General features: G+C 35.6%; 1 protein-coding gene across 13 annotated transcripts in view; it reads left to right on the top strand.

The window, feature by feature from the left end:
• The window catches only part of ZNF280D (zinc finger protein 280D), a 296194-nt gene that overhangs the window by 249502 nt on the left and 31571 nt on the right, over positions 1–15121 (top strand). For 12 of the 13 annotated variants that reach the window (XR_008957079.1, XR_008957078.1, XM_057306150.1 and 9 more), the window contains 2 exons: positions 2721–2839; positions 2990–3026. Coding sequence is in view for 11 of the 13 variants with exons in the window: in XM_057306150.1 (XP_057162133.1) it covers positions 2721–2839; positions 2990–3026 (156 nt within the window). In the remaining 2 variants the exon portion in view is untranslated. Of the gene's footprint in view, positions 1–2720; positions 2840–2989; positions 3027–3631; positions 4189–15121 lie in introns of those variants that run through there. The other variant, XM_048219570.2, reaches the window with a different exon arrangement.

The raw sequence follows: 15121 nt of genomic DNA, 5'->3' as shown, positions 1-15121 counted from the left end.
GTAGGGTGAGTTAGAGATGCATGAATCCTATAGATTAGAACTATTGTGGTAGTTATGAGCAATTTAGTTAGGGACTAAGCTAAAATGATGAGGCAGTATTACATCATCTTTAAGAATATGGGCTCTGGAGTCAAAGTGCTCAGTTTCAAATCTAGTCCTGACCTTTATCAGCTATGTGTCCTTGGTAGTTTACTAAGCTAACTTTATAAACAGGTGATAAATTATAGCAACTACCTTTTGGGGTCATTAAAATATTTATTTATTTATTTATTAAAGATTATTTAGTAGAGAGAGAGAATGCGAGTGGGGGGAGGAACAGAGGGCTAAATGCCCAAGGAGACTCCCTGCTGAGTGCAGAGCCCCACGCAGGGCTCCATCCCACAACCCATGAGACCACGACCCCAGCCAAAACCAAGAGCCGGACAAACAAATGAGCCACCCAGTTGCCCCAAGTTGTTAAAATATTTAGATAAGATGATACGTCTAAAATTGTTAGACTGGCACAGTATAAGTACTCTCGATAAATATTATAATATGCTTGCCATACTGATTATTTTAAGGAAGAAGAGACAGATGACTATAGTTTGAGCTTTACTATTGGAGGAAACATCATAAGAAAGACCAGTCAGAAGTTGATTTGGGGAGGAAGTACATGATTTTAGTTTAATGAAGGTCAGTTTTGATGTGCTAATGTGACGTCTAGGTGTAGATACCCAGCACGATGTTAGACTAGAGCTTCAGGGGAGAAGTCAGTCGAAGGTATGTTACTCGTTTGTATTTTGCATATTGGCAAATCTGAAAATTTTGATGTGGTGAACTTCAAAACTATATTTATGCTTTGTTAATAAGTCGACGGTAACAATGTTCACATTACATGATCTATTTTTTTTTCACCTAAGCAAAAATAACTTATAAGCAGGATTCCAAAGAATCTCATGGACCCCCAAGGAGGAGGAGGTACAACCAGAACAAATAAGGGAAACAGAAAGCCATCAGTTACTGGCATGGCTTCTCTCTAGTGTGACCTGCTGAGGCAGGATGATCTTGTCTTTATTATTTTCTCTGGACTTGACTTCCATTTTCCTTCCTTAGTGCAGACCAGCTTTCTCTATTGGTGACTTAAACAGACTAGTCCCAGTCTCCCACATCTTTCCAGATCAAGAAATTTGATTATACATACCAGTTTTACAAATCCTTGTTTAGTAAAGGCATGTGTTAGGCATTCCATCCCTGGTGCAAGTAACTGTGACTAGTGGAATAGTAATTTAGCTACTACTCACCATTGAGACTACTTTTGGTTTCTGCAAGGGCAGTTTGTTAATAGAGAAGACTATATAATTAGTTATTAAAGTTAAGCTTTTAAGTTTAACTTAAAAATATTACATTTAGAAATCTAGTACATTTTAATTTTACTCTAGTACATTTTAATAATCACTTTCAAGAGGACTTTTAATTAATATTTGATAAAGTTCATTTAAGTTGAATAGACTAAACTTTTTAAACAGTCACATTTACAATTCAAGTTCCTCAAACACCTTAATATCATTTATACGTTTAATATATTTGATTTTCTTTTAGACAGCATTTCAGAAGCTTGACTCATAAGATCCAAAGTGCTTAATCTAGTAAATATAATAAATTAAACATATGGTGGTTTTCTAAATTCTCTGAAATATTTCCGTATTTTTGCAGGGTTAATAATATTTTTAAATACCTTTCAACAAAAAATTAAAAGTTTAAACACAATTTAAATTAGAATCCGAAGTCCAGTCTCACATCATATATGCCAATTGTGTTTAAATATTTCAAATAGCCAGCGCAACACAGTCTGATCCAGTGAGTATAAAAACTATTCCTGATTTCAACAAAAAGTATTGATGACTTTGGGAATTGTTTCCAAATACTTTTGAAAATTTATAATCATCACAGATTTCATTTAGGAACTACAGCACTCAGTGAAGTTTTGTTAAGGAACAAGTAATTAGGCCCCAGCAAGTGGACCAGTTCACTGTGTTAATATGCTAAGGACCAAGCTTTGGACTTCTGTAGTGAATTAACTACTTTAATTAATTCAGTATTTAATAATGAGAATAATGCCAACCTTGGATGGTCGTGGTGAGAATTAAACTAAAAATATATGGGAAAACCCTTAACACATGATACACAATTGATGGCAGCTACAACATCATCTGTTTTTAAAGCCTTAAGGTTTCTCTTCTAATTTTTTCATCACCTAAATAGAACATTAGATTATAAGCTCTGTTAGAGCACAGACTATATTTTTTGGTCATCACAATATAGTATAATAGTACTGTATGTATAAAGACAGCCTCACTAAATATATATTGAGTGAATGAATACTATATCTTTGCTTTGCAGGTGAACAAAGGCGCAGATAAATTGTGACTTGTTGAAGGGACACGAGTTGTTAGTGAGGCCAAGTCTGGGCTGTAGGTCTCCTGTCACCTAGTTTTTAGCATGAGCGATAAAAGTTTATAAAACAAAAATACTTTCTGTAAATAAATGGCGACATAATTTGAATCTGGCTATTCCATTTTCTGGAGCATCATTTCAGTTATATCAAGTCTTACAACAAAAATGAGAGTGAAAGTTTTGGCATAAAAAGCAAATTATACAAATAACCACTGAACTTGTGTATGGAATTTTATAAAAGAAAAAAACCTTTTCTTTTAAACTATTTGCTTTTTTTTTTTTTATAGGGGCATTACTCTAGTGTGCCTTAATTGTGATTTCATAGCTGATGTTTCTGGCTTAGATAATATGGCCACACACTTACGTCAACATGAAACTCATACATGTCAAGTTGTAATAGAGAAAGGTACGTATATATAATTGTATTACTTTGGATTTTTGATATTTATTCCAGTATTTTTGGTCAGCCACAATATGAGCTCTTTACTAAATCGTTAGTCTCACTCATCATATTTCATGTGCTGTTTTAAATATAAAACTTTTCTTCTAATTTCAGTTTCTGTTTGTATCCCAACTTCTGAACATCTTTCTGAGTAAGTTTAATTTTTAATTCAGTGCGTTTTACTTTGATGGATTTTAGCACTATTGCATTTTTAAATGTATCATTAAAAGAAATGAAAAATATTAAAGTATTTTGTTTTTTTTTTAAAGCTGCTTGTTGAAATAGGTTCCTGCTCTTTGGAGCTCGTGACCTGGTGCAAGACAAGTTGGAATTTCCTAAGTTCAAAGTTCTGAGATGTTTTCTTACACAAAGGCAGTTAAGCAGCCAAGTTCATGACACTAGCTCTCATTATTCAGCAATTTTCAGCTTCAAATGGGACTAGATTCTTATTCCACCTTATCTTTGTGTCAGGTTGACATATCTTAACATATGTTTTGGGTTTTTTTTTTTTCCAGTTGGCTCTCTCCAAAAATAACTTTTGTTGCTATGGTCATTTCTTACTTTGCTTAAAATAATTTGTGTTTTTCTCTGCTGTACTTGCTTTCAGAATAATACATTCCAAATGATATGGCTGTTTGTCTTTTTGTCTGTTTTGTCTGCTTTCTTAATTTCTTATAAGTCTTAAGTTTTTAGGCCAGATGATTGTCTTTTTCCTCATCCGTTGTCTGTCATTGTGCTATTTTTCTTATTTTTCAGATGCAGAGGCAGCCCAGAGATTTCAAAAAATGTCCAGGGTACACCTGGACAGTGTCCCCCTTCGATGGACACAACTGATGCCTGTTCTCTCTTTTCAAGGAATGTGAATAATTTGACTGTGGGACCTGCTCTAAGTTTTGGTCTCAAGAAATCAGATTTTGGGGAGACTCCCTTCCTTCATGGCTGGCCTCCCGTCAGGCTGATGATGATTTAGCCAGAGGTGGTTTCAAGGCCCACCAAATTGAGCACAACTTCCCACTGGGGGCTTTGGCTCTTGATCTTAAGCTTGTGGGTATCTTGTGGCCAAGAAAACCCCATCAGATCAGTGCTTCCACATCCAAGTTGAAGTATAGTCATTTTGGCTGCTGCCTTTTAATCTTCATCTAGCATGAATTCAGTCCAAGGAATACAAAAGCTCTCTGGTTGTTAGGAAACCGTGGTTATTTTCATGTCCTTGGAACAACAGGTCTCTAAAATTATATTCCAAATTGCAGTTATTTTTCTATCATTTAAAATATATTACCGAGTACTAACTTCCTAGTATTTTAAGAATACCAATTCTCAGATTTTTTAATTTAAAAAAATTTAATTTTGGTAACTTGGTTTTATGTTCTCCAAATTTACTGATGTCTATTTTATGATGTCTATTTTTATATTCTTTTCTTTAAAACTGTTGTTTAGTGTTTGCTTTGTTTTGTTAAGAACTCCAAGAGGTTCTCTGGAATTCTCTACGGATTTCCTTATAGCTGCCTATTTATAGCTTTTTATTTTGGCTGTTGTTCAGATCATTTGACATTATTATATCCTCTGTCTTACTTTGGGATTATTATGATCAATATTATCTTAATAATTGTGGATTTCAAAGTGTAAAGAATTGGCAAAACCTCTTCTCGCAGACGTTAAAACAAGTTTTAAAGTCACATATTTATACATCTAATATATAATATCCACTTAACCATTAATGTAGTCTCTTTGGGTAAAGGTAACATTAAAAATTATGGGGGCCAATAATGCAGTTGTTTATATTTTATATATATATATATATGTATATATATATGTATGTATATATATATATATCCTCATACATATGTATATTTCAAGAATTTGACATTTGTTTATTTTAGTTACATTAAATATAGATCTACTAAACAGTTTTGATGCTATTAATTTCTCTTAATAAAAAATTGTATTGTTTAAGTGCCTCAGGAATTATTTACTAATAAAGAATTTATATGAAAGCTATAGATTTATCATATAAATAGGAGAATTGCTTTAATTGTTTTATGGAGGCCTTATTATTATTTGGCCTACAAACTGAAAGCTATATCTACTTAATGCATCTTACATTTTTTCCTCCAGGACAATTGAAAGGTCACTATACTATACTAATTTCTTGAATCTTAAAGACAAGCAAAACGCCTTTTATGATCTTACCTGCTGTGAGGACAGGCAGGCTCTGAAAGTATGACTCAATTATGTTTTTTACTCTAAAATCAGAACTTCTTTAATTTTACTTTGAAAGAAATTTAAAGCCAATTTAGATGACTGCATATTATGTGCTCCTTGCAAATAATAATCAAAAAAAGTTGAATCCACTACTGTTAAATTTCCCAACTAATTAGTAATATAAATGAATGATTTTCCAAAGCTCCCAAAGTGGCTTGTTTCTTAGTAAGTGGACTTGGCGATATACTAGTCTTTCTTTCCTTATCTCTAGATATTTTGTCATTCACCCTCTTTCTACCCAATTTAAAAAAATATTTTGTAATGTTGCCGAGAAGCAACAACTTCTTTCCATTTATAACAGAAGTTTCTTTTTCATTTATAAATCCTTGTTCTACCTTGGTTAAGTTAAAAAATACGATAAGCTACATTCTTGATATCACACTGTAGGAGCACAGTTTTGTGTTCTTTCCTAGGACTCTATCTTATAGTATTATCAAGTTCATTTTCTTAAATTTTAAACTCTTAAAATTCTATCACATATAACTTCCTTTTTAAAAAGTTGGTATAAATAAAACACTTAAGTAAGTTGGTACAAAATTTGCTCATTATAGGCGGTTGGTTGAATTTTAATTTGGTGCTGATGAGTTTTAGTTTGGGTCTCATCCTTCCTTACTATCAAGTTTATTCAGCTGATCAGAAATTGTCATTTCATGCATGTGTGTTTTTGGTTACCGCCAAATAAAAAGTGAGGTTGGTTTAGTTTGAATCCATTGCCATTCTTTAAAAAAATGACTCCTAAATTATAGAGACTTAGGATTCTTGCCATATTTTTGTCACATTTTGGCCAACACCTTGCTGCTTTGGGGCCTCATTTATTTATTCAGTGATTTCTCGAACATATACTTTGTGCCTAGCACCATTGTAGGTGCTAGAAAAATGGACTGAAATCTCTGCCCTCCTCGAGCTCATGTTTTACTTAGTGCTGAAAGACAGACAATGAAAAGACAATAAAAACATACAGTATGTTAGATTGTGGTCAATACTGTAGGGAAAAATAAAGTAGCGAAGGGGGATAAGGAGTACAGGGTGGGAGTTGGGAGGCTTCCATTTACAACTTGGTGGTCAGAGAAGGCCTCACTGAGACATGGCATCTGAGTAAAGACCCAAAGGAAAACTGCAAGGAGACTGGGTTGGCCACAAATGAGTGAGCAAGAGAGAATGGTAGGAGATGGGGCCTGTGAGGTAATGTGGGCCACGTATGAATTTGGCTTTTACTCTGAGGTAAGAAGCCATTCACTAGAGGATTTTGAATAATGGAGTCTTGTATACCTCAGTGAAAACTACAATCAACAAAACACCTTAGAGAAGAGTGCTTCTATCACTCTAGCCCCTGTCTTGAGAATAAACTACAGAAGAACAAGGGCAAAATCAGGGAGATTAGTTGGGGGCATTGTAAAAATCTGGTGGGAGATGGCAGGGGATTATGCGAGGCATCTAGCCATGTGGGTGATAAGAGGTTTGATTTTGGATATATTTTAAATTTGTTGATAGTTTGAATGTGAAATAAGAGAAAATGTTGAGGGTGACATCATAGTTATTAATCTAAGCAAATGGGAAGATGGCATTGATATTAATCGAGATGGGGAAGACTAGGAAGAATAAACTTGAAAGAATAAACTTTGGCTTGGGGCATGTTTTAGTTTGAGATGCCTGTTACACATCCAAATGGAGATGCCATAGTCATTCACTGTGTGAAGTTGGGGGAGTGTTCTAGGCTGTAAATATCACTGAACATTTTTAAATGTCATGGGAATGAATACAAGTAAAACCAGAGAAATGCGAATAAAATTGGTATATTATATCACTGTCAATATCTTGGTTATGATTTTGTACGGTAATTTTGTAAGGTGTTATTGGGGGAAACTGGACTAAAGGTGCGTGGAGTCTCTATATTATTTCTTACAACTACATGGGAATATAAAATTGTCCCAAAACAAAATTTAAATTAAAGAAAGTCGTGGGACTGTAAGAGATTACCAAGGGACACAGTAGAGATAGAGAAAAGGTAAGGTCTACAGATTGAGCTCTGGAGAATCTGACAATAGAGGATTAGGAAGATGAAAGGTATTGGCAGAGGAAACTAAGCAGGAGTGGCCAATGATACAAAAGGAAAACCGGGGGAGTGGTGGTGTCCTTGGAGTCTTGGTTATCCTTTTTCTAAAATATGAGTGCAGACATGTTGTAGAGTTTTGGGATTCTTTATTCAATATTGGTTATACCTACATGTAAAAATTTGTTCTTAGGAGGTCAGTACAGAATGCCACATATCCTTATCTCTGGTAGCAAAAACTTTTGATCTTACGAAAACTAAACGTCCACGTTATTCCTCAGCACCTTTAACTCCCTACATATACTCTTATAAAAGTAATTCTCTTATATTTTTACAAAAGAAAGTAACTAGGTTTTTGTTTCCCAAACTCTGAATTGTGGAACTAGTGTGTCCATAATTCATAAACTGTCTGGGGGGAAAAGTTTCCATGGTCAAATAAGTTTAGGAAATGCAAGTTAAAATTAAATAGATTCTTTAATATAGGATTTTTCCTGTTAGATGTGGCCTGTGAATATCAACAAGAATATTTATTTGACTTTGGAATTTTTTTCCTTCAATACTTATTAACTTTCTGACATTAATTTCCATACAAATAAGTATGTAGATTTGCTGATCTAGAGGAATCATTCTTTGGATTCTCTGAATTGGGAAATAAAAAGTAGTTGTGTAAGGTGTTAACTAAGATGGACTCCTAGACATGCATTCCTGTTTATGAATCTTTGTAAGGTAGTTTGTAACTGGATGCTAGCAATGTGCATATATTTTTAGAAATTACAGAAATAAAATGATATCCTCTATTATGTTTATAAAATCTAAGAAATACATGACAAGGACAGACCAGTTATTAGCTTATTCTGCCTCTGATTATAGCGCAAGTTTTTTGGGTTTTTCTTTTTTTTTTTTTTTGGAAGGGTATGGTTACTTTTCATGATTTCACACTAAGAAGTTTAAGATTAATCTCTCATATTTATTTGTAGCTTCTCTTTGTTACTCCTTATGCTTAGTTCATCAATATACCCACTTATTTGCTTTTCTTGAGACTATTACTTTTTCCAGCCTTTTATTATCTGTTAAGGAGTTTCTTACATTGTAAAGTTACCCTTCTTGGTTAGTGTCAGGAGGTCTTCCTTGCTACTAGGATTAGGAGTTTTCATACCCAGCTCTACATTAAACCCTCTCAGGCTGCTACAGGGACAGTGGTTGAACAGCACAGGCTCTACCGTTGATTGCTTAGTGTGGAGTTCCTACCCTGCTGTTTACTAGGGTGTGTGTGACTTTGGGTAGGTTACCAGACGTCTGTGCCTGTTCCTCATTTGTAAAACACAGATAAAAGCACTACTTGCTGGTAAAGTGTTGAGGGAATTAAATGAGTTAGTATTTGCATATAGTACTTAGAAAGTATTTGACCCATAGGAAGTGCTATACACAAGTGCCATACACATACGTAATTATCATTGTTACTACTGTTACATTACTGCTCTTCACAATTTTATTCCTGCCTGTATTTTATGCTTCTTCATTAGAATAACTCCAGTTTTCAATCTGAGCTTCCCATACCATTTCACAGATCACTTCTGTTAACTTTCTTTTTCTAACTCAGTAACTTTGGAGTTACTGTTGAAGTTAAGTTCTGTTAACTTTCTATTTCTAACTCAGTAACTTTGGAGTTACTGTTGAAGTTAAGTTCTGTTAACTTTCTATTTCTAACTCAGTAACTTTGGAGTTACTGTTGAAGTTAACTTCTGTTAACTTTCTATTTCTAACTCAGTAACTTTGGAGTTACTGTTGAAGCAAACATTAGTCATACCATTAGAGTTTTGGTATCTAAAGCTCACCAAACTTCTGCTGTTCGAGAATGTCTGTGAATGCTCCTAGGTTCATTTTAGTCATCACTGTATTTTTCCCCTTATTATACTGCCTTATACTAACTGACTACACTATGGTTCATCTCATATTTTCAGTCCACCTCTCTGATTTTGAGATCCTTCTGCAGCCTCACTGTAGTCATTTTGGTATTTGACTACCTGAAAGAGTTTACTCTCATCTGCAAACTTGGAGAAGCTACTGTGCATCTCCTTTTCTGTGTCATTTCTTGAAATATAGGAACCTACTGTTTTTAACCCTCCACACTGAAAAATATCTGTGTCCATACCACCATGAAGTATGGCGTTGTGAAAGGAGTGCAGCTTTGAAAGAAGGCAGTCCTGGGTTTAATCCTCGTTGGGTGTCTAACCAGCTTGTTGAGCCTCGGCTTCCTCATCGGTGAAAGGTCTGTAATACGTCCTTGCAGGGTGGTTGTAAGAAATAGAGATTGGGTATGGAAACTAAATTGGTTAAATTATTAATTTAAATAATTGAAGTTTTTTAACTATTAGAATTATTTAGCACTGGCCTGATGAAAAGTACTTAATAAATGCATGTTGTTGCCATCGCTGCCCCAGCTACCGCTGCTGTCCCTACTACTGTAATGGCGCTTCCCGTTCCTGCTCCAGCCGTTACTGCTATTACTGCTGTTGGCATTGCAATTACTGCTACTACTGATGACAGAAGACGCTGGGAACTGCCTATCAGTGGCATCTTCTCATCCTTTTAGTGCAAGCCATCTGCACTGTAGGTGTTTGTAATTGTGGGGTATAGTTTCCAGGTCACGCAGTACATTGCTGTGGACTGCTGGGTCGATGGCTTTTCACTGCAGTGCTTCAGTCGCGTGCGTCTGGTGTACCTCTCCAATGTCGAGTTGAGTATAGTTCTGGCTCTTCTGTTCTGGAGACTGTGAAACAACACCCTTGTTGGAAACTAGTACAGAAGTCTCTCTGTTGAGGAGGAAAACATACCTTTTGAGCTTACAGAATCCCCTTTTTGAAGAAAACTTAAAATTATTACCAGGCATTCATTTCCTAGCTACTTAGTCAATATTAGCAGGCTTGTGGAAATGTGGAACTGTGCCAGTTAGCAGTAACAAAGTGGCTGTTCCTTTTGTAGACCTTTGAGGTGATTTAAAAATTTTCTTTTCTCAGATGTTAGATCATAATTCAATCATGGAATTGTACTTTTCTGTTTGTTTCACCCTTATTTCTATTTTCTTCCTCTATCTGGGGAAGATAGAGGGTATATTATCTATCTGGGTATTTAATTGTAACATAGAATAGAAGTAAAATTTTAGGTTTTGCAAGGTTAATTTTCTTTTCCTTTCTCTTTTTTAAAAAATTTATTTAAATTTTAGTTAACATACAGTACAATATTGGTTTCAGGAGTAGACCTGTGTGATTCATCACTTATGTACAACCCCCCGTGCTCATCACAAGTGCCCTCTTTAATACCCATCATCCATCGAGCCCATCCCCCACCCGTCTCCCTCCATCACCCCTGAGTTTGTTCTCTGTCATTAAGAGTCACTTACGGCTTATTTCCCTGTCTCCTTTTTTTCTTTCCCCCCTTCCCACATGTTCATGTTTTCTTTCTTAAATTCCACATATGAGTGAGATCATATGGTATTTGTCTTTGACTGACTCATTCACTTGGCATAAGACACGCTAGCTCTGGCCACATCATTGCAAATGGCAAGATTGTATTCTTTTTGATGGATGAGTAATATTCCATTGTATATATGTCCATCTTCTTTATCCATTCATCAGCTGATAGACATTTGGTCTCTCTCCATAGTCTGGCTATTATTGATAATGCTGTTATAAACATTGGGGTGCATGTACCCTGCGAATCTGTATTTTTGTATCCTTTGGGTAAATACCTATTACTGCAATTGCTAGGTCATAGGGTAGTTCTATTTTTAACTTTTTGAGGAACCTCCATACTGTTCTCCAGAGTGGCTGTACCAGCTTGCATTCCCATCAACAGGGTAAGATTGTTCCCTTTCTCTGCATCCTTGCCAACACCTGTTGTTTCTTGTGTTGTTAATTTTAGGCATTCTGACAGGTATGAGGTGATAGCTCATCTTGGTTTTGATTTGTATTTCCCTGATGATGAGTGATGGAAAAATGTCTGTTCATGCCTTCTGCCCGTTTCTCAACTGGATTATTTGTTTTTTTGGGTGTTGAGTTTGATAGGTTCCTTTTAGAATTTGGATACTAACCTTTTATCAGATATGTTATCTACAAATATCTTCTCCCATTTTGTAGGCTGCCTTTTAGTTTTGTTGTTTCCTTCACTGTGCAGAAGTTTTTTATTTTGGTGAAGTCCCAATAGTTCATTTTGCTTGCTTGCTGGCAGTGTTCTAGTAAGAAGTTGCTACAGCCAGGGTCAAAGAGGTTGCTCTCTGTGTTCTCTAGAATTTTTATGGTTTCCTGTCTCACATGTAGGTCTTTCATCCATTTTGAATTTATTTTTGTGTGTGGTGTGACAAAGTGGTCCAGTTTCAGTCTTCTGCATGTTCCTGTCCAGTTTTCCCAACACCATTTGTTGAAGAAACTTTTTTCCATTGGATATTCTTTTTTGCTTTGTTGAAGATGAATTGACCATATAGTTGTGGGTCCATTTCTGGGTTTTCTCTTCTGTTCCATTGATCTATGTGTCTGGTTTTGTGCCAGTACTGTACTGTCTTGATGACTACAGCTTTCTTTATAATGTAGCTTGAAATCTGGAATTGTGATGCCTCCAGCTTTGGTTTTCTTTTTCAAGATTGGTTTAGCTAGTCAGGGTCTTTTGTGGTCCCATACAAATTTTAGGATTGTTTGTACTAGCTCTCTGAAAAATGCTATCAGTATTTTGATAGGAATTGCATTAAAAGTGTAGATTGCTTTGGGTAGTATAGACATTTTAACAATGTTTGTTTTTCCAATCCATGAGCGTGGAATGTTTTTCTATTTCTTTATGTCCTCTTCAGTTTCTTTCATGAGTGTTTCATAGTTTTCTGAGTGTAGATCTTTTACCTCTTTAATAGGTTTATTCCTAGGTATCTTATTGTTTTTGGTGCAATTACAAATGGGATCGATTTCTTTTTCTGCTTCGTTATTGGTGTATAGAAATGCAACGTTTTTGTACGGTGATTTTATATCCTGCAACTTTGCAGAATTCATGTATTGAATCAAGTTCTAGCAATTTTTTGGTGGTCTTTCAGATTTTCTACATTGAGTATCATGTCGTCTGCAAACAGTAAAAGTTTGACTTCTTCCTTGCCAGTTTGGATGCCTTCTGTTTCTTTTTGTTGTCTGATTGTTGAGGCTGAGACTTACAGTACTATGTTGAATAGTAATGGTGAAAGTGGACACCCTTGTCTTGTTCCTGACTGTAAGGGAAAGGCTTTCAGTTTTTCCCCATTGAGGATGATATTAGCTGTGGGTCTTTCATATATGGCCTTTATGATGTTGAGGTATGTTCCATCTGTCCCTACACAGGGTTAATTTTCTTAACAGAAAGTTCAGGTTAGAAAGATATTTCCCTCTAACATATCTTGAAAGTATGAGTCCATAGTAAATCCATAAACTCTCAAACTTGGAAAACTGGGCTACTTAACCAGTTGTCTCATTGATTGAATCAAATGTCCTAAAAGACGCAATTTGAAGTGATTTTAAAAGTTGATCTAGTTCTCTCAGTTACCTTCAAGTTTGTTCTAAGCAGAGTACAATGGAAGGACACTGACTGACGTTAAAATATCAGTTCAGGACTCCTCTCTCTCACTAACTTTATGTTCAGATTACTTCAGTTTCTTCGTTTGTGAAATGAAATTAAAAATAATCCTGGGACACCTGGGTGGCTGTCAGTTAAGCTCTGACTCTTGATTTCGGCTCGGGTGATGGTCTCAGGGCATGGAGCCTGCTTAAGCTTCCTTCTCTCCCTTGCCCGTTTCCCCTCCCCCACCTACTTGCATGCGCACACACGCACTCTCTCTCTAATAATAATCTTTACACTATTGTTTAGAAGATCTAAAATATGTCTTCCTCTCCCACTCCCCCTGCTTGTGTTCCCTCTCTCGCTGGCTGTCTCTATCTCTGTCAAATAAATAAAATCTTTTAAAAAAGGGGGGGGGGTGCCTGGGTGGCACAGCGGTTAAGCGTCTGCCTTCGGCTCAGGGCGTGATCCCGGCGTTATGGGATCAAGCCCCACATCAGGCTCCTCCACTATGAGCCTGCTTCTTCCTCTCCCACTCCCCCTGCTTGTGTTCCCTCTCTCGCTGGCTGTCTCTATCTCTGTCGAATAAATAAATAAAATCTTTAAAAAAAAAAAGAATACTATTTCTCTTTAAAAATGTTTACTTCCATTGAATACTATGACCATTGAAGAATATATAAGAAGTCATTCTATTATTTCTCTGTGAAACTCTGAAATTATTTGAAGGAATTATTCATTCTGGACATAATCTAAGCTGGAGAATCTTAAGTATTCAAAATGGTCAGGGTCTTCATTTCATGTATTTGATTTAGGAGAAAAAAAGAAAACTGATCTCATCTATGAGATATGCAGAATTTATTTGGCGCTTGTTTCCTTCTCTAAACTTAAAAAAATTAATTTGAGTATAGTTGACACATAATGTTATATTAATTTCAGGTGTACAACATATGGTGATTCAACTTCCCTGTATTTTATGCTGTGCTCACCACAAGTGTAGCTACCATCTGTCACCAGACAACACTATTGCAATATCATTAGCTGTATACTCCATGCTGTGCCTTTTATTTGTATGACTTATTCCTTCCATAACTGGAAGCCTGGATCTCCCACTCCCCTTCACCCATTTTGTCTATCCCCCATCCCATTCCCCTCTGGCAACCATTAGTTTGTTCTCTGTATAGGTCTGATTCTACTTTTTGCTTGCTTGTTTATTCATTTGTTTTTTAGATTCCACATATGAGTGAAATACAGTATTTGTCTTTCTCTGACTTATTTCACTTAGCATAATACCCTTTAGGTCCTTCCATATTGTTACAAATGGCAAAATCTCATCCTTCTTCATGGCTGTGTAGTATTCTATACACACAACAGAATACTACACAGCCATAAAGAAGGATGAGATTTTGCCATTTGCGTGTGTGTATATATAACTTCATTATCCATTCTATATTAGTGAATACTTGGTTTGCTTCCATATCTTGGCTATTGTAAATTAAGCCCAATGAACATAGGGATATATATAGCTTTTCCAATAATGTTTTTCTTTTCTTTGGGTAAATAGCCAGTAGTGAAATTACTGGATTATGTGGTAATTCTATTTTTAATATTTTGAGAAACCTCCATACTGTTTTCCGCAGTGGCTGTACCAATATACATTCCCACCAGCAGTTTACAACGGTCCCTTTTTTTCTGCACATCAATACTTTTTCTGCACATCAATACTTATTCTTTCTTCTCTTTTTGATTTTAGCCATTATGACAGGTGTTAAGGTGGATATCTCATTGTGGTTTTGGTTTGCAGTGCCCTCATGATGAGTAATATTGAGCATCTTTTTATGTGACTGTTTGCCATCTGTATGTCTGCTTTGGAAAAATGTCTGTCTATTCAGGTCATCTGCCCATTTTTTAATTGGATTATTTTGTTTGTGTTGAGTTGTGTTATTTATATATTTTTAATATTAACCTTTTGCCAGATATATCATTTGTAAATATTTTCTCCCATTCAGTAGGTTGCCTTTTTGTCTTGATAGTTTCTGTCACTTCCATAAAAAGCTTTTTATTTTAATATAGTCCCAATTGTTTATTTTTACTTTTGTTACCCTTGCCAAAGGAGACCTATCCAGGAATATATTGCAACAGCCAATCTCAGAGAAATTACTGCCTGTTTTCTCTTAACGGTTTTATGTGGTTTGGGGTCTCACAGTTAGGTCTTTTTTTTTTTTTTTAATTTCATAGGTAGAATTTAGTGATTCATCAGTTGCATCTAATACCCAGTGCTCATTACATCAAGTGCCCTCCTTAATGCCCATCACCCAGTTGTGCCTTCCCCCCACTAAGCACCCCCCATGAAACCCTCAGTTTGTTTCCTT

The sequence above is a fragment of the Ursus arctos genome, unplaced genomic scaffold (genome assembly GCF_023065955.2).
Source record: "Ursus arctos isolate Adak ecotype North America unplaced genomic scaffold, UrsArc2.0 scaffold_36, whole genome shotgun sequence".
Taxonomy (NCBI): domain Eukaryota; kingdom Metazoa; phylum Chordata; class Mammalia; order Carnivora; family Ursidae; genus Ursus; species Ursus arctos.
Note: the sequence above shows the minus strand (reverse complement) of the source record. Positions and strands in the feature narration are given on the sequence as shown.